Below are 20960 nucleotides of genomic sequence, written 5' to 3'. Positions count from 1 at the left end.
AATAAGGATATAAAGATAACATATAGACTCCCAGCACAACCCAGCTTGGATTTGTCAAGGTCAGGTCCTGCCTACTTAACCTGGTCAACTTATTTTAAAAAGTTAATGAGGCAATGGACAAGGACATATCAGTGCACACCACAAAGGAATTCACCACCATCCCACACTCCTATCATAGACACTCTCTCCAAGCAGGTTAAGGCTGGGTAGACTTACCCCCCCAAAAGACCTCTCACTAGTACTGTACAACTAGGGTTCAGTCCCTGGGTTAGCCCTCTTTGGCACTTACTTCCTGGAGGCAAAGCTAATGTTAAGGGTCTGTGGCCTAGTAAGTCTGCAGATGACTGCAATCATTTGGTGCCATCGTAAAATCCCCAGAAGACATCAGGATCCTCCAAGAGAGCTTGCCACGAAAAAAAATAGTTGGCATCAAAACTATGGTCAAACTAAATGCCAAGAAATATAAAACCATGTACTTTGGCAAGCATGACTGCCCTTATAACTATCACACTGATAGCACATTCCTGAACGCAGATCCCATAGTTAGGATACCACTTAGCATTAAAAGGAATCAATGAAGGAAACCCTTTCTCTGGAAAATGAGATAAAGTTGAACCACCATAAGAGCCTGCAACTCAGATAATCTTGCAGAGGTCAAAGCAACCAGAAAAACTGCTTTCCTTGTCAAGAACATCAAAGCAGCCAGATGAGCTGGTTCAAGTTGAGCAAGTGTTAGCTTCTCTTAACAAAATTAAGATCCCAGGGAGAAGCAATCAGTTTTCTGGAGGTCTCTTAAGCAAAACCCCTTTCAAAACATTTTGACATGGAAATGAGGAGAACATGGGCAGAGATGTTGAAATGGCAGAAAAAAGAACATTGATGGAGAAGTAAGGCAGGCTAAAGAAAAGCAACTATCAAATATTGCAAAACTAGAGAAACACTAGCCCTGAATCGGTGCTGGTTACGTTGTTGGCATCAACTAGAAAACCTTTTCTATTTGCTAATATAGGATTTCCTAGCAGAAGGCTTTCTTGCCTCCATTAGTACATGCTGCATGTCCTCAGTAAACAGATGTGTAAAAGGTATTAAGATCCTATTACCCAGGCAGTCACTGAAGTTGCTTGGGGTCGAGATGTATCTAATACCACAGTTCTTGTGTTTGTAAATTCAGTCTGTGAGGAAGCTTGTGGTAACTGCCTCTGGCCAATTCCAAAAGAAAAAACATCCACTGCTGCTGGGGCCAGAAGGGAGTCACCACAATGATTTGAGGGGATTCCTTCTGAATCTCCAGTAGTACCCTAGAGTGGAAAAAGGGTGGAAAAGTATACAAGAACATTCCTGTCCAAGAGAAAGAAAAGGCATCTGTCTTCCAGGTCTACAAACACGGAATCCTGCAGCAGAATTTTCCCAGCTGACTATTCAGTGTTGAGGCAAAAAAGTCTACTTGAACTACTCACAGATGGATCAAATACTGGATGATGCCATGATCTAATTTCCATTCATGAGGGTGTGGCTTGGCCATGATCAGCTTCTTCGCCATACAAATTTTCTCTCACAAAAAGTGCTTTACAACTATATCCCAAGTTAACATGGCTAGTTTTCATCGAGCGTAAGACATGGTTCCAACTTGTTTGATGTACAACATCACTCTGGTATTGTCCATAACAACTTAAATCACCTTTTGCCCCTTGGAACCCTTCAGACAATTGAATGCCTCGATAAGGGCAAGTATCTTTTTTATATTTATGTGCTTGCCTCTCTATTATCCCAGATACCATAAACTTTTACTGCCTTTGACACTGCTCCTGAAGCAAAGTCTGAGGCATCTGTGGTGACTAAATGCTTTGGAACACTAGAGATCTGAATTCAGGGAAATTTGATGTTTCGGCTAAGTGATTTCTCATAAGTTCATAGGTAGGTAACTAGGCTATCTGCCCTAGGGCATTTATAAGCCTAGCCAGAATGTGTTGGTTTTCGCCTCCCTTTTAGACTAGATTCCTGAGCCTCTGACCAGCAGGGCCATAGAAGTGATCCCAGGAGTAAATTTACGATTTCCCATCCACTCATCAAGATTTCTCTTGAAGAGGGTCAGCGAGGGGGCTCTGCCCAACATGGACTGGGATTCTATTCCAGAGCGAGGGAAGCCTTTGGGATATGAATCTATCCCTCCAACATGTCCTATTCATTGTTGTGCTAAGGTTTAAATCCCTGGATCGTGTAGCTCTAGTGGATTTGGTTTTCTTGAGGTGGAGCATGTCCAACAATTCCGGGTTAGACATGGCCTTGTATTTCAGGCAGAGATCGCCTCTGAGTAGGCGGTAAGCAACTGAGTAGAGATGGAGTTTCTTTAGTCGAGCTGCATAGGGCATCTGCTTGAGGCCCACGATCCTCTTGGTGAGTTATTTTTGAGGTCTCTCCAGCTGTTGCAGGTGTTGGGTAAGGTACATCCCAAATGGGGCATTGTACTCAATTATGGGCCTGATGAGCGATGAGTAGAGGAGCACAATGACCTCTCTTGATCTAGATGTGAACCCTTTTGTGATTAGGTGAGATATACAGAAGGTTTTTCTAACCACTTTGGCAATGTGATTGTCAAAGGAGAGGTTACTATATACTTGGGTCCCCAGATCCCTAATTACTTTTTCCGTACTTAGTGGATTACCTCCTATGTGGTACTTTGTGGGCACTTTGTTTTTCCCAAAGGGGGTGACTATGCACTTTTTGGCATTTAGCTTGAGGCCATGGTTCTGACACCAGGTATCCGTTTCCGTAAGGCCCTTCTGGAGGATGCTTGTGTCAGCCGGCGAGTCGATTATGGCTCCCAGTTTGCAATCATCTGCGAACCTGGTAAGCCACAGTCCTCCCATGTTTGCCTGTACCTCAGAGGAGTATATACCGAACAAGAGGGGTCCCAGGACTGAGCCCTGTGGGACACCACTTGTGACCGGTTTAGAGTCAGACATGGCACCCGCGACTCTGACCATGTGAGTTCTATCCCGGAGCCAGTTTGCAACCCATCTTGTGACGGTTCCACTTGAAACCATCGAATGTTCAGAACACTGAAGTTCTAATCATCGAGACCAGAGCATCGATGTTCAGAACATCGAAGGCTCAAAGTGAACCACAGAAAAACAAACAGTCAAAAACTATTTTATGCAGGGGGGGGGGGGGCTGTGCCCCCCACAACCCCCTACTTTAATATTCCAACTCCAAGATCGCACTGCAGTGAGGTAAGGGAAATCTCCTGTTTACCGCTATATGTGGTAGCGCTAAACGGGAGATTGCCCGTACCCTACCTACAATGCCAACACTCAGATGGCACACACACACAACATGCAGGTTCACCTTGCTGCCCTGCATATACACCCAAAACTTACCAGTTTTACTTACCTGGCACTTCCACTTTCAACCATCGATGTTCTGGTCTCGATTAGAACTTCAATGTTCTGAACATTCAATGGTTTCAAGTGGAATCCTTGTGACACAGGGGTTAATATTTAAGCTGGTAAGCTTATTTATGATGCCAGAGTGGGGTATTGTGTTGAAGGCCTTTGCGAGGTCCAGGTAGGCTGTGTGGACTACCTTTCCCTCATCTATGGCTTTGGTTACTATTTCAAAGAAGTCAACTAGGTTTAAGAGGCAAGATCTGCCTTTAACAAAGCCGAATTGGGTAGGGTCCAGTGTTTGGAGGTTCCCAATGTCTTTGTTTATGAGATCCATGATGATGCACTCCAGTCTTGCAGACCAGGCTAGTCAGGCTTATAGGGCGATAGTTCCCGGGATCTGTTGTGGCGCCACCTTTGTGGAGCGGGATCACTGTTGCTGTACGCCATTTCTTTGGGTACATAACCTGTGGTAAGGTTGAGTTGGAACAGTGAATTTATGTGAGGGTTTAGTTCATTTTGGAGCTCGTGTAAGACGCAGCCTGGGATACCAACCGGTCCCATTAATACTGTGTTTTTTTTACTTTGAAGAGGGCTGCTTTCACCTGTGTGTCTGTGATGTCTGGGAGACCGCATTCTTCTGGGATAGACACTGGCCCTTTTGGGGGGGGAACGGGGGGTAAAGTTTGCACTGAACCTGCCTGCCAGGATGTTGGCAATGTCAGTGGGTTCTGCATTTTGTGCCATTTTGCACAAGCTCAGAGCAGATCTGAGAGTTGCCACCCAGACTCTTGACGTAGCTAAAAAACGCCTTGTGATTATCTTTAGAGTCTTTGGTAATTTTTCTTTCAAAGCTAGCCTTTGATGATTTTATGAGGGATCGAAGTCTCTTGCTAGTGCTAATCAAGAATGCCTTCCTTTTTTGGGATTTTGCCTTATCATGTAATAGTTTCCTCCTTCTGTTGTATAGCTATTTATGGCCGGGGTCCACCAGACTGGTCTCCTGTTTTGGAGGACTGAGTCTTGGATTTACTTGGGATGGCATGATCCATGCATTCCTGTAGGTGCTCAGAGTGCATTTGTAAAGGATTCTGCGGTTTGGGTAACATTTTCCATTAGCCCGGGGGCTTTGAAACTTTCCACCTCGGTCTTGAGAAGTGTGAAGTTTGCTTTTGAGAAATTTTTCACAGTGGTTTCCTTGGCTGGGGGTGGGGTCGGGATGTGGATGTCCATTTTGATTAGTTTATGGTCTGATCTTACCAATGAGGGGTTTACCTCTGGTGTGGAACATTGAGCCCCAATGTTGGTGATGACCAAGTCCAATAAGTTGTCCCCTCTTGTGGGAGTGGTGACAAGTTGCTCCATGGCATTTGAGTTTATAAACTCCAGGAACCGTTGGGCGAAAGAGTTGGGACTTGAGTAGTTTTTCCAGTCAATGTTTGGGTAGTTGAAATCGCCCAATATCATGGTGTTTGGTGAGACCTTCATATTCTCCAATGTTCTCAGGAATGCAGAGTGGGGGGTCCTGAGACAAGCTGGGTGTTCTGTAGCAGGCTACAAACTGAAAAGCAGTTTTACCTACTGTTAGTTGCACATGGATGGTTTCCGCTGTCTCGTGCAGTGCCGCTAACCTGGAGGTGTGTGTATCCTTGATAAAAATGGATACTCCCCCGCCTTTAGTATTTCGGTCCGAGTTCTGGGGCTGAAAAGAATGCTATGAGTTGAATCCTGGTAGTGCTGGGGTGCTCTCTGGAGCCTTGAACCAGGTTTCTGTTACTGCACAGATATCGATTTTCTCCATACTGAGGAGTGCCTCGAGTGCATGCATCTTGAGGTTTAGACTTCTGGCGTTGAGTAGCATTACCCTTAGTTTTTTGTTTCTGGTATTGTCTATGGAAGTTCATAGGAATTTACTAGGCTACTGGCCCCGAGGCCCTTACAAGCCTAGCCAAGAATTTAGCCCCTGTTCGGACAAGTCAGCACCTGATGCCCCTGTCCAACAGGGACAAGGTGGAATTGTAGGGGTGTATTTTCTGTTTCCCATCCAGTTATCCAGGTTGCACTTAAAAGGGTTAATGAGGTACTCTGCTTGACGTGAAAGAGTCTATTCCACAGAAGGGGGAGTCCCTAGTACACAAATCTGTCCTGCCAGCAAGACCTATTGATGTCATAGACTAGGTTAAGGTCGTGTGTGTGGGTTACTCAACTGGAGCGGACTTGAAGATATGCAGCAGTCCCATCAAGGTGGGGTCATAGATCGCTTTGTACGCCAGACAGAGGTCACCTCCGAGGAGTCTGTATGAGACTGAGTAGAGAGAGGGCTTTTAGCCTATCTATGCAGGGTAGATGTTTGAGGCCCTGGATTTTCCTGATTAGGAACTTCTGCGGGGTCTCCAGCTGCTGCATGTGTTTTGTGAAGTACATGCTGAAAGCAGCATTGTACTGAATAATGGGTCTTATAAAGGGAAGAATATAGGGATGTTATGACCTCCTTGTCCCTGGATAAGGTAGCCTTCCTAATGAGGTGGGCCATGTAGAAAGCTTTTGGCATTACGATGGTCAAAAATCAGTTTTCTATCAACTTGGGTAGCCAAGTCCCTCATGACTGATTGCGTACTCAGGACTTGTTATTAATGTAAAAATATGTGGGGATGTCACTCTCCCCAAAAGGGCTGATGATGCATTTTTTGGCATTCCGTTTGAGGTCATGTTTCTGGTAACAGTCATTTGTTTGGGTGAGACCCTCTGGGAGGATATCCACATCACTAGGGGAATTGATGACAGCACCCAGCTTGCAGTCATCTGCAAACCTGGTCAGCCATAGCCCACTGGTTTTGGCCTGCACCTCAGAAAAGTATATCTCAAACAACAGATGCCCCAATACAGTTCCTTGGGGTACACCACTTGTTACGGGTCTACTGCCTGAGGAGGCTTCCCCTATTTTGACTAGGTGGGGTCCAACAGTGAGCCAGTTTGCTACCCATCTGGTAACATACGGACTGATGCCTAGATGCGAGAGTTTATTATGTCCAATTGGGGAATAGTGTTGAAAGCTTTGGCCAGGTAGGCAGCGTGCAAAGTCTTCCCCTCATCCATGGCTATGGTGACTGTCTCAAAGAAGTCGACCAGATTTAACAGGCATGACCTCCCCTTGACGAAACCAAACTGTGTGGGATCGAGTGTTCGGAGGTTCCTAATATCCTTGTTATTGAGGTCCATGATAATCCATTCCATGGCCTTGCAGATCAGGCTAGTAAGGTTGATGGGTCTATAATTTCTTGGATCAGTGGAGGCTCTAACCTTTGCACAAAGGGATGACAGTGGCTGTCCTCGCTCAGCTGGGACAAAGTCGGTACTCAGGCTTTGGTTGAATAGGGTGCCTAACGGTACTGCAAGTTCCTGCCAGAGTTCATGGAGGATCCAGCATGGGATGTTATCCGGTCCCACTGGAGGCTGTATTTTTTGCCTTTGAGAGGTCCATGAAGACTTGCTCCCTAGAAATAAGGGGAGCTGGGCAGGTTCTGGGGATATCCTGATTTACTGATAAGGGGACAGAGGGGTGAAGTTGCTATATCTACGCCATTTGTGTATGTGTTGTCCTTGACCACCAGTTCTGAGCAGATCGGAGTGCTTCCTTTGAGATTGCGGACATATATGAAGAAGGCCTCATGACTGTCTTTAGTACATGTGGCCAGTTTGGACTCAAAGTTTGCTTTGGAGGATTTCACTAGTGCTCTTATTTGCTTGTTCAAGCTAAGGAGAGATTGCTTCCAATTAAGCACCTGCTCCTTCTTGGTCCTAGACAGAAACTGTTTCCTTACATTACAGAGTTCATTTATTGCAGATATCCACCAGACGGGATTACTCTTATTTGAGGAGGAGGAGGATTTTGTCCTGTCGGGTACTCCTAATTCCATGCAGCTACATAAATGCTCGTATAGTATGTTGGTGTAGGTTTGGACATTTGTGCCAGTTCCTACGGAGGGGGAGGGGGCTATGAAGCTGTTTATACTTTCCCTCAGAAGGCTGTAATCAGCTTTTTGCAACTGTAATCTAAAATGATAATGGATGTTGATGCTAGGACCAAAGAGACCTCTAATACCACTGTATCTTTCTCATGTGGAATATTGCCAGAGGTATCATGAGAATCAGATGCCATGAGACCCAAAATCCTAAGGTGTGCCATCAAAGTGACCAATGTCTGAGTGGAAAAAAAAACTTGAACAGATCTAACTACAGACATACTTTTCCTATGGAAGAAAAGCTCTTTGTACTGAGGCATCTAGCTGGTACTTCAGGAACACAGTCTGGTGTGACAGAGTCAAAAAGGACTTTTGAACCCTCTCTTGGAATTCCAGCCTGCACAGAAAACTTGGCCAAGTGACAGAGATTCTTGACACTTTGGAGGAAGAAAAAAAAAAAAAAAGACTGCAATATACGCAAATCATCTAAACAAGGAAAAAATGTGGATACCATGCAGCCTGAAATATGCTACAACTGCAGCTGGACACTTTGTGATAATTCTTGCAACAGTAGATAGACCCAAGGGTAAGGCAGAGAAATGACAATGTGACTCAGACACATAAATCCTTACACCATCTGAAATCTGGATGGACAGGAATGTGATAAGCATCTTTTAAATCTAAGATAGAAAAAAAACTTAAATGAGGAAGGAGGAGTAAGAGGATATGTAGTGAAAGCATTTTAAACTTGGGTACCATCACACCCTCGTTTAGGAAAGGAAGTCCAGAAGCTGTGCTAGTATAAGGAAATGCTATACCTTCGTCAAGTACAAGTAATGGGGAGGGGAGCTAAACCCTAGATGCCAAGGCCAACACCAACCTGCTGCTTTAATAAAAGAAAAGGTGGGCTAGCTTCATTTGGGCATTTGAAAGGGTATGCAATTATCAAAATTGACCAAGGGCAATGGATGAGAATTTTAACTCTATTCCTCACAGGTAAGGTAATGTATACTGTATCCAAAATATCAGATGCAGATGTGAATTACGATAAATACAATTTATTTGAATGTTTTGGGCTAAACTCCTGAAATGTACAGGAAAAAAAAACATAACAGAATATCAGACAAGTGTGATTACATTTCAGAAATAAGCAGTTACTTTCATGGGCTGGCAAAGGAATGACAAACCTCTACATGCGAAAAGCTAGGAGGCTTTATAATAAGCAAGCAAACACTCCGTAATTTGCCCAAGGAGATCAGAACCTGTTTATCAAACTGGAAATGCATCACTGCTGAGGAAATGGGTGGGGGGATGACATCTACCTATACTGAAGGACACAAATGCATAAGGGGTACCTAGCACCACACATGGTTATAAAGGATTCCAAGTGAGCAGCGTAAACTTTTACAGCAGACTGCACAAGCAGACAGGAAAAGAAACCACTGGCTCAAGTGCACAATAATGCCTTGCAGTAAAACTTTTCCAGTTCAACCAGATTGGACACTTCGATCATACATGACCTCAGTGACGAGTAAGGCATAAAAAGCACACCTGGCAGCTAATAGAACTAGCAAAACATTACTGCTACCATGTCTTGAAACAGCAGCCGCACCAGACTTTTATACCAGTCTGTACCCTTATCCTGACAGAAGGTAAAGAAACTGCTTGCAAGGGGGATACTGCATCACACAACTACTGTTTAGGAGAAACACTACTTGCCTTAGCAGTGTTCTCCAGTTAGGGTCATGGAGGGATAACTCTTTGTACATCCCTGGCAAGGGTTCATCTGGACTGGGAAAAAGGACAAGAAGGTTGTAGTGCCTGATAACATTCTAGCAGTTCTAAAATGTTATGGCTTTAATACAGCACCCCAGTGTATGGGACAGTTATATGCAGCCAAGCATGCAGTCATGCTGGACAGTTAGAGGGGTAACACTCAGCTAGTGTCAACAACTCCAATACAGGCCAGAAAACAGAAAGTACAGTTGCGTACCTACCATAAATCTAGATGTTAGAGTGTATTCACTGTTGCAGTCATTACTCTTGGGTTATCCTGCTGGCAGGCTACCCTCAGTCAGCCAGAATTCCAAAGTCTAGGTCCGGCGTCGGATGCTGTCGCCTCTTCCCCGACGTCAGTGCGCCAGGGGTATAAAAGATGCAGCCGACGCCATTGTCTTCAGTTTTTCTTGCCCCAGATGTCAGGTGCCCCCAAATTGGTAGGCTGAAACATATGCCAATAAAAATGCATGCACAAAAATAACATTTCCTTCATCTACAAGCAAATACACCAAATAAGTTGTATAGGATAGAGAAGTGCAGATAAGACCCAGCAAAGAAAAGGGGGATGGTGGGTGGGTAACCTGGACTGCAACAGTGAATACACTCGAACATCTACATTTATGGTAGGTACACAACTGTACTATGTTCATCGTGTTTCACTGTTTAAGTCATTACTCTTGGGTTGAATCCCAAAGCTGAAGATGGGTGGCTGGGCTAAATAGGATTAGGAGAGGCTATGAGGCCCTGCAGGACTGCAGTGGCAAAGCCTGCTCTGGACTTAGAGTAAAGAGGTAAGTGGTAGTGCTTTTTGAAGGTGTGCAATGAACTCCAGGTTGCAGCCTCTAAGATATCTTTGGTTGGTACTCCTCTGAGAAAGGCTGCTGAAGTGGCTGCTGCTCTGGTGGAATGAGGCCTAATGCCCTTAGGCACTGATTTGCCATGTTGAGAATAGCAGAAACTGATGCAATGGCCTATCCATTTAGAAATAGTCTGTTTTGAGATGGCCTTTCCTTGTGATCCTGCAGCATATGATACTAAAAGTTGCTCAGTCTTTCTGAAAGCTGTAGTTCTGTCCAAGTAGAAGCGTAGCTGCCTGTGTATGTCCAAAGAATGCAGAATTTTCTCACCCTTGTTCTGTGGATTTGGATAAAAGGTAGGCAAGTGAATGGTTTGGTTGAGGGCCACACTGGACACCACCTTAGGCATAAATGTAGGGTTTGTCCTCAGAGAAACCCTGTCTGGATGAAAAATGATGAAAGGTTCCACAGCCATGAGTGCTTGTAACTTAGACTCGCCGTGCAGAAGTTATTGCTAGGGGCAGAGCTGTTTTCCAGGATAACAATTTTATATCTGCTGTTGATGCTAGCTTGAAAGGAGGCTGTGTGAGTTTTTCCAAAACGTAATTGAGGTCCCAGGCCGGAATTGGTGCTCTCCATGGAGGCCTAATGTTTTTGGCCCCTCTGAGGTACTGCCTTATTAAAGGATGAGAAAAGATAGGTGGTTCCGCATTGTAATGGGCTGAAATGGCAGAGGCATGAATCTTAATTGAGGAGAAAGAAAGGCCTTTGTTCAACATCTCAGTTAGGTATTGTAAAATCTGAGGGATATTTGGTACACACACGTCAATGCCTTGTTCCTGGTTCCAAGCACAGAATCTCTTCCATTTCTCTGCATAAGATTTTCTGGTACTGGGCCTCCTGGCCTCCAAGATAACATCCATAGCAGCTTTTGAAAGAGGAGTGTTCTGAATGGCTACATTATCCACCATGCTGCCAGATTTAAGGTCCTGAGTTGGCTGTGCAGGATCTGATTGTTTTGTTGGGTCAGCAAGTGAGACGTTTGAGGCAATATCCATGCTGGACCTTGAGACAAGCTCTTTAGGATTGGGTACCAGTGCTGGCGTGGCCAGTCTGGTGTCATCAGTATCATTTTTGGCTTTGCTTGTCTGACATTTAGGAGTACCCTGGGAAGGGGAGGCAGTGGAGGAAAGGCATATACTGTTAGATTTTTCCAGCTGAAGGACAGGGCATCCACTTTCCATGCTTGCTTGTGATAAATCCTTGTGCAAAATCTCTACAATTGGCAGTTGTGAGGGGAGGCAAATAGATCTATGTCTGGGCATCCCCATTTCCTTATTATCATGCTGAAGACTTGTGGATCCAGTTTCCATTTGTGGGGATCCATGAGGTTTCTGCTTAGTTCGTCTGCCAGAGTATTTGTTTTTCCTGGCAGGAATTGTGCTTGCAGGTGAACTTGAAAAGCCAATGCCGTGTCCCATAAGGTCATTGCTTGTCTGCAGAGGGGGTAGGAATGTGTACCTCCCTGCTTGTTTATGTACCACATGAACATAGTGTTGCCCGTCTTTATCAGTAACTGTCCTGGATGAAGCAGGTCCTAGAAAGCTGTCGGGGCATTTTGAACAGCTAGCATCTCTTTTTGATTGATGTGAAGATGCATCTGGTTTGCAGGCCATGTGCCCTGAATACATTTTCCTGCCATATGGGCCCCCCCAGGTATAATCTGATGCATCCGTTGTCAGTGTCTGTCTGGCTGTGGGTAGACTGAATGGCAGACCCTTGTTGTGGTGACAGGCTTCTGCCCACCATCAAAACTCCTGTTGCAGGCAGGGAATGAGTGCAATTACTGTCTCCAGGCTGTGGCAATGCAGAGTCCAAACACTTTTTAGATACCATTGTAGTTTCCTCATATGCACTCTGGCATATGAAATTAGTAGAATGCAGGATGCCATGAAACCCAAGGCCTGCAGGATTTTCCTTGGAGATAAGTGGGTTTTTGTTGCCAATTTCTTGAAGTAAGTAGTCAGTTGCTTTTGTTTGTCTAGCGTGAGATACGCCATATGGGCAGTTGTATTTAAGCTTGCGCCCAGGAATATTATCTCTTGAGAGGGCACTAGTTTTGATTTATTTTCATTTACTGTGTACCCTAGGCCAATTAGTAATCTTTTTACAAACACCAGATGCTTTAGAAGAATGTCTTTGTTCTCTGCTTGAATTAGGCAGTCGTCCAAGTAGGGATATATTTGAATTCCTTTTCGTCTGCAAAACACAATTACTGGTGCCAGGCATTTTGTGAAGACCCTGGGCGCAGTAGATAAGCCAAAGGGGAGTGCAGAGAATTGGTAATGCATTGAGCCAGCTATGAATCTGAGGCATCTTCTGCAAGATTGTCTGATTCGGACATGCAGGTATGCCTCGAGTCCAAAGTTACGAGCCAAGCCTTTTTGCCCAGCATGGGCAGTAGCTGCTGTAGAGTCAACATCTTGAATTTTGAAACTTCCATAAACGTATTTAGTATAGACAGGTCCAGTATTGGTCTCCAGGTTTTGTCCTTTCTGGGTACTAGGAAAAGTCTGGAGTAAAATCCTTGCCCCTGCTCTTGTTGTGGTACTTGCTGAATGGCCCTCATGTCCATGAGGGCTGTAATTTGTTTTTGTGCCTCTGCCCATTGATTGTGTGGCAGGTCTGGCATACCTTTTGACCCTGGTAGAGTGTGAAAATGTAACCTGTAGCCTTGGGACTCTATGTTCAGGACCCATTTGTCTTGGGTAGCCATTTGCCAATTTGATGAAAAAAGTGCTAGTTTTCCCCCTAAGGGGGCTGCCAAAAGAAAAGTGCTTGGATCTGGTAGAGGAAAGTCATTGGGACTGTTTCCTGTAAGGCTGTGATTTGTCTTCTCCGGTTTTGGAGATAGGAGCACCCCACTGATTAGGCAGAAGGCCAGTTCCTGCTAAACCTGGCTGGCTGTACCTGTAAGAAATCCTTGACTGTCTGCATGAATTTTGCTTTATCCTCCATTTTTTTCAACACCTCTTCTGCTTTAGTACCAAACAAAGTATCATGCTGTAATGGTGGTGCATCTAATAATTTTGCTTTAACATGATCAGGCAGATTCTGTTCCTTTAACCAAGCATGCTTTCTAATAACAGAACCTGTAACAGCGGCCCTGCAAGAGGTCTCCAGTGAATCATAACCACATTGCAAAGTATGCTTTCCCACTTGTTCAGCTGCATGCAATAAATCCTGCAATTCCTTGTTCTCTGAACATTCAGTATTTGTCAACAATTTCTGTTTAAGCAGTGACATTAAATATTGCTGATATTTAAGCATATGAAACTGACAATTTAAAGCCCTTACAGCCAGAATAGCAGAAGTGTAGACTTTTTCCCCTCATCTGTCTAGAGCCCTAGAATCCCTATCAGAGGGGACAAGGCTTTTTGCAGTGGAAGCTTTGACCCCTTTGGGACCCTGAGATATAGTTTCTGGGTCAGCAGCGGGGTTTTTATATAGGAATTTATGAGAATCCGGGACCCTGTAGTATCTGTCTGGCTTAGCAGGTGCAGGGGGTACAGAGTCAGGGGACAGGCCGGACTCTGAAAATACATAATCTACAATGTCTAGAACAGGTGGAATAGCAAGGGGTCTGTGCTGAGGAAGTAGCAGAAAGTCTCCGAGCCTCCTCTTAGATTTAGAATAATCTTGGCTCTCCCAGTGGAAATGCTCCCTCATGGTATGCAGGGTTTCCCCAAAAGAATAATCCTCAGGAGGAGAGGTTGAAGGAATGGATTCTTCAGCATCAGAATCCTCATAGGGAAGCATGGAGTAATCCTGTTCAGAAGAGGAATCAGAGGAAACAGAAACCTGAAAAATCATACTCTGTCTCTTGCCCAGGCCTCTTATTAGGAGGGGGATGGGAGCCCCTGATCAAAGTAATTAGGTCTTCGGCCATTTTGAGCATCTGTTTTTTAGACATGGAAGTCTGAGCAGGAGAATGCTGTACTTGTTTCTTTGTCTTTAGAGCTACTTTAGTCTTTGAAGCTGAAGATGGCTTAATATATAGTTGTGTAGGTCTGAAGACACCCTCAGAAGTAGATGCCTGCTCAGCGGCTCCAGACCCATCTGAGGGAATGATTTCCAAGTGTCCAATACCTTGAGTATCCAGAGGCCCAGTCGGCTACACGTGGGAGTCGGAAGCGGCCTGTGGCTCTGAGGTAGTGGGCACCAGGGGCTGCGAAAGTGCCTGGTCAGTTTTGGACCTCGGATGCCTTGGCTGGTCCAACGGCATTATATAATTAAATCTTCGGCCAAAGTAATGAAATGCAAAATCGAACAGACGCTTAACAGTGCGTTGGTTAAATCTAGCACAAAACCGACAGCTAGCAACGTTGTGATCAGGGACTAGGCAAGGAATACAGTAAGAGTGAAAATCCTTATGAGGTATTTGCTTCCCACAAGAAATACAATTGTTAACTTTTTCTGACATCGGTCTGGAGCAAGAAAAAAGTTTCCAAGACTTCGGTTCTGAAATTCAGATTTGAATATCTCAGGAGTCGGCCGACCGGCACTTGCGAACTGCTTTTGCTTCGGGCACCGCATGGCAAGAAAGATTGAAGAAAATGGTGTCGGCTGCATCTTTTATACCCCTGGCCCACTGACGTCAGGGAAGAGGAAACAGCAACCGACGCCTGACCTAGACTTTGGAATTCTGGCCGACTGAGGGTAGCCTGCCAGCAGGATAACCCAAGAGTAAGGACTGCAACAGTGAAACACAATGAAGATCTAGGTGGTAGCAACAGAAAATTTCTAGTGAGCAGGCATTATGAAATTTTACAGTACTTAATACAGAGCTTATGAAAAGAATCACTACTTTAAGACAGATGGAAGTGTCAGGGTGCACCCACTTTATATCACTTAGAAGCGAGAGAGCATAAATGGATAATCGAAATGGCAGAGTTAGCTATCGGGACAAAGGGGTGCCTGGTAAAAGTTGTGAAAGTTACCTACAGCGTCTGAAAAAAAAATGAAGAGGATCTTTCTAAACAAAAAAGGGATAAGAGTGTTTTTGTACTTTTTTATATCTTAAGATTTGTTTCTTGAGGATCATAACAAAACTCAAGTCACTGAGGAGGGAGGTGCCATCAAAATGCATTAATATTCAAAAACATTTTTGTTTTCAACAAATACATTCAAAACTATATTAAAGATCTACAGATTAAAGACAAACGTAAAATGTTGCACTGCACGTGCCTTTCTCGGTACAATATGCAAACAAAAGTGTTTATAATGGTATGCAACTTGTATCTGACACTGGGTAATTGCATTACAGTGTTAAAAAATGAAACTAAGCTCTCGCTCGTTTCATGCTTTTTAGAGGTTGCCGATATAGGCTGCATGAGGATTTCCTTATATGGACTCTAGCTCGAAGAATACTACCCTTCTCTCCTAGATATGTGTACGTTTGGAATCAAAGGAATTTTCTAAAATTTAAATGGAGGGCACAGATAATCTTCTCTGGGGACTTAGTCATAATTAATTATCAGCTAGATAAGTTCAAAAGCCAGAGCAACTATAACTGGAGGATGCCCTTGGACACAGAGCTCAACTATCATGCTCGTGAGGACTCAAATTAGATGCCAGAATAAGTGCATGGTATATCTTAAGCTTTAAGCAGAAAGCTTCTAGTTGAAATGTTGGACAGTAGTCTGCTTTTTTTAAAAGTTTTAATTTCTTATGCAAGTCTTTTACTGTTTTCATATTTACTTGGTAAAGAAACACTTTAAAGAAATTAGGGTACTTGCGTAGTACCGCAACCACATATTCATGGTTGCGTTAATACTCGTGTTGGCCTGAAAAGGAGTGTGGGAATTAGAGTAAGATGTAATTTAACGTCTGTATTAACAGCAAGTAAGTTTGTTTGTATGACATTCAGGAAGTTAAACAACCGTGAAAGTTACACATGCACTGTTCAATTGGATCGGTTACTGTTGTACTCTCCAAAGGATTAAATGAACTCTGAATTGCTTTTAATTCGCTGAGTTGCTGTCCTTCTGTCGAAAGGATTATTTTGGAGCTGCACCCCTACTTTATTTTATTTTGGTGGGATGGTGGCCTAATGGTTAAGGTGTTTGTCTTACAAACACAAGGTGCAGGGTTTGAGTCTCACAAGGGATAATTGGCTAGGCTTAAAATGGCTTGCAAGGGCAGTTAGATTAGTACTAATCTATAAACCTCTGAACTCAACTGTGAGGTGGAAGGTGTTAGGGAGCTGAAATAACCGAAACATACTGCGCTGCAGTTGGGACCCCATTAACACTTTATAGTGACAATGTTAAATCAAGTGTGGACAAATGATTTTCCTTTAGTGCTACACCCAAAGACACTCATTTTAAATGTTTCTGTAGATACAAAGACACTATTTTTTTGGTTGACAGCACTGTTCAAGCAACTCAGATTACATTAACTGTACTAAGCACCTGCAAGTTCCGCAACTTCTTGTGGGTTTACTGGCAATAGTAATTTCACACATTTGTCAAACACGTTGTTTAACCAAGTCAAATGACACTACCTGTACAAAACACCCTCAACTTACCCTGACAGAGGTCTTAATGGTCAAGACAGATAATGACAAATAAGATTCCCTTCTATAACATTTTCCTTAAAATTAAAACAAGTTAAAATTACTCCACTCAGCCCCTGCCTGCGAGACAAACTACAAAATAAAAAGCCGATGAAATGTTTCAGAAAATCTTGCTATAATCCATGGGTGTCTGTCTCGACCCTGCTGCTGAGGACACTGAGATGACAACATGGTAATGCTGTACTCTGTCCAGCATCATCCCTTTTTATATGTTTCATAGGTTGGTACTAGGCTATCAGCCTTAGGGCCTATACAAGCCTAGCCATAACAATTCCCTGGCTATTTCTTCCCACACTATTTACTTCCCTGGGCCCCTGTCTAGCAGGGCAACTGACGTGATCCCGGGGGTGAATTTCCTTTCTCCCATCCAATCGTCAAGGTTCCTTTTGAAGATGGCCAAAGAGGCTCTCTGCTTGACATGTAAGGGCAATCTATTCCAGAGTCTGGGGAGTCACTGGGTCAGGTCACTCCACAGCTAACTACTTTTTAAGATGTTTAACAGATAAACCTGCTTAAACAAACAAAAAAATGTTAAAGAAAACATTGTTTCTGTGATTTTTAAAACACTATCTATACCATTTACACATCGGGAAGCAACCTGTATTACTGCGAAACTGTGGTTGCGATAATACGCAAGTACCCAAATTAGCTACTCAACTTCAAATGCTTATGACTGACTATTTATGGGTTAAAGGGCCTATGCATTAAACACATACCCAAAACTGTTTGGTATCCACCCACTGAGAAAGGCAGCTTCTCAGAACTAACTACTGCCATTTCAGTAGTTCAAAGTCAGCTTATTTTTAAAGGGTAAGCACTAAGATGTGTGCTTGTTTTGTTAGTTTTACTTGGTGGTGGTGTACTGTAAAGCTCAGGAAAGGAAGAGTGTTAAAGTAAAAATTTACCCCCATTCTTAGTAAACGATGTGTGTGCATTCATGTGCGTGCACATTCATAAATTAATTCTAGCCAAGTTTTAATTACTGTTAAGGTTGCCATGAAGGGCAAGACAGTCAGATGGGTGAAATCTTAGGAATAATCTAAACTATAACACTCACTAGGCTGCAACCTCTTAACAGCTTTCACGCCTCTGTGACCAATTAAAATCAACAAGTCATTACTTTTCTATTAAGTCTCATCTAATAATAAAAGCATCATCATAAGATTAAGCTCCTGCCAACAGCAACCTTTAACAACACCTTTAACATACAGTAAATAACACCCACTAATATAAACACACTATATAAAAAACAGCTCAAAAGCACACCAGTTTTTAAATGTTCACAATCTGGATAAAAGGATATGACATTAAATAATGTACTGTTCATCACAAACAGTACATCATTTAATATCATATCCTTTTATGATATTAAAATGATGTATTGTTTATCACAAACATTTTTTACAGAGGTGCTCAAAAAATTAAGTCTCAGTGTCCAACCTCTACAAATAGGAGGAAAAGATAAATGTACAAGACAGAAATAAAACTGCTTTAACATTTTTCATACAGAGTAACTCATCAGCTGTCCGTATCTTTGCAACACTTAGAAGTACAAGCAGAAAATTAAAATATCCATTTGGACAGAGTAACCATTTTTAAATTGGCCATTTCCTTGCATCATGACATTAAATACACACACACAAAACCAAAACTCATCAACTCATCAATGGATGAAGATTGATCATGTTCACTTAAGAGTAGCAATATAATCACAACCAGTGAAAATAATGGGTTACATCTATAACCTTACTAGTCACAAAAAGACCCCCTCTTCTGCTACATAATCCCAAAACCAAAACTGGAATACACAAGCACTTGTTACATCATACTGTGACCTGTAATTATCTTCAGTCCAACAGGAGCCAGACACCAACTGAAATTTAACAACTTGAGTGCCCTTCTTCCCAAATTATAGTGCAGTCCCACAAAAAGTCTAGTCCTACTAGTTTGTTTGTGGATAAACCTCAGTATACCACTGAGAATACTTTTAACATCCTGGAAAGTCAACTTACACAATCTTTTTATGACTTATATTCTTTACTGACTTCAGAAAATTGAAGCCTCTGCACAAAGACAGACATTCTCTTAGAAAAGGTCATCACCATTCACGCCCCATCTCCCACAACATATTTCTTGCCTGAATGTCAATTTAAAACCTTGTTCTCCCTCAGACCAAGATACAAGCTGCACTAAGACTACCAAGAGTTTAAAAAAGAAACAAATAGTATTTTACGATCCTCATCGTTTTCAATAAACCAATCCAAATTGCCATTCTTTCCTTCAAGAAGTCCAACCAGTAATGCCTCATTCATAGATTCCTTTGTTATGCTTTACACTCTAGACTAGCCATCTACTGCTCAATAAACACCATCTGCTCACAAGTTTCAGCCAATTCATTACTAATTTCATAAAGTGCTGTACTGTATCATACTGCTTTTGTATGAATTCAGAACTATTCTTACTCCTCTCCTTTCAATTACCTGATATACATTGTTAATTTGTCAGAAAACTGTAACAGGTCACTGAATTGGTCCAATATTACTCCTCAAGCTTTGGAAAATGTTTCCAAGACACTGCTTTTCTCACAAACAGTATTCTCAGGTAAGCCTGAAGTCATGCCATCAATGACAACAGTTTCCTGCAAAATTACCTTATAATCAAATTTCTCTAGATTTTGAATTCTGCTCCTCACACTGTATGTAATACAAAGTACCTGCAATGAAGTGTTTCAATAGTAAATCTGAAAAATTAAATTAACTATTGGAGTGAATGTTGAAGATCAACTTCCTGAACCATCACTTGCAGATATCAAAGAATCTGTGTGTCCCCAATCCCCCTTTCTGAAAATGGATGCATCTGCTGTAAATTGCACCATAATACCTGGATAAAGACTTGCAACATGGTCACCATTTTTTCTGTTTCACTACAATTTCAACAGCCAGTTATGGGAATGAATGGTGCTACAGGACTTTCCCCACATTCCAACAAATAATGGCCTGGCTCTTGGCTCAAGAGAAATTAATGGCTCAGTAGGAGTTTGGATGAGATGCTTAAGGATGGTGACAACAGGATTATAAAAAGTAAATTAATAAAAATATCCCAACAAGTTGGTATTTTGAAAAACAGATTTTTTTTTTAATTTTCTGCTCATCTGTTAAACAGCTATACTCACTCTGCATGACTCCGTTTAAGGGGCCTATTGGAACCACTGTCTGGTTAACCTGACTTGCCCCAAGTCACACAGTAGGCAAATAGAGACCGACACACACAAACCCAAGAAAATACAGGCTGAAGTTTGTTAGCAACCCATAGTATTAACCTTCTGCATTAAACTGACAACTTAACCGTGTCATCCATTACAGTTTTCAGCTAAGGTACAAGAGCAGGATTATCCCAAGCCTATGGTTATTTTGTTTTGATCTTATACACTCAAGGTACTTCATTAAGACTAGTCTCATACTCCTACAGCTAAACATTGACAAGATGATCAAGATTTTTAAGTGGCATTGTTAAAAATTAAATATCTGCTTAAAACCTACTCCTGCCTGCTGTAACCTAACTGTAGCAATTTCTGAACATTATTTCACCTGCAAATGGTGGACAGAGGCAAGTTCCAATGTCCCAAAAAGACACAGGAGAAGATACTAGGACAGATAAGTGCCACTGCCATAATCAATAACAGACGAGGGTAGAAGTAGTCATATCAAGTTGACAGGACCAATAACTGGAATTCAGATGAAAGGTAGGTTAAGCATTAAAAGAAAATGCAACAAACTGTACAGAAGACAACAAAGTAGAATCAGTTGTGAGTTTCTCACCTTCCAGGAAGCTGACCGAATGCAGTGACAAGTGGTTTGACACTGTTGCTTCCCAATGCATCTCTCGTAGAATTCTGAGAAAACAAATACCAGAGTTAGACTTTCAGTGAAACATGCATTATAGCCAACATACTGATTATCCAAACATACTCTTTACCACACTTCTGGCAGAAGATCAGACAAAGCTCCTATGAGGTTAGTGTTCTTTCTATCCTGATCAAAGAGATATGGTACAACTATCCAATTAAAGAGTAAACCCAACAGCTTTAGTATGTGTACTGATGTATGCAAGTACAAGTCTTTCTCTACATATATGCATACATATGCAAACATATACACTAATTACACTAATGTACTTGTGGCGTATGATAGTGTGTGTATATTATACATATACATATATACACACACATATACACACAGACACACATACCAAGTATACAAAGATGAAGAGATTACTAGAAAATGGAAATCAAAATTGAAACCAACTATACTGGAAGTAGTGAATATAGTAACAGAGTTAAAACAACTGGAATTGAGATCTTTAGAAAGGGGGAGGAGCAAACTACATAGGTAAAAATGTGAAT

At 42.5% G+C, this 20960-nt stretch overlaps 1 protein-coding gene across 1 annotated transcript in view; it reads right to left on the bottom strand.

The window, feature by feature from the left end:
* Positions 1–20960, bottom strand: part of THOC1 (THO complex 1) — a 1639837-nt gene that overhangs the window by 1545454 nt on the left and 73423 nt on the right. Inside the window, exon 2 of the mRNA XM_044065238.1 lies at positions 20377–20450. Coding sequence (XP_043921173.1) covers positions 20377–20450 — 74 coding nt within the window. The remainder of the gene's footprint in view (positions 1–20376; positions 20451–20960) is intronic.

Source organism: Protopterus annectens, chromosome 3.part0, assembly GCF_019279795.1.
Source record: "Protopterus annectens isolate FY-2018-M chromosome 3.part0, PAN1.0, whole genome shotgun sequence".
Lineage (NCBI taxonomy): Eukaryota > Metazoa > Chordata > Ceratodontiformes > Protopteridae > Protopterus > Protopterus annectens.
Note: the sequence above shows the minus strand (reverse complement) of the source record. Positions and strands in the feature narration are given on the sequence as shown.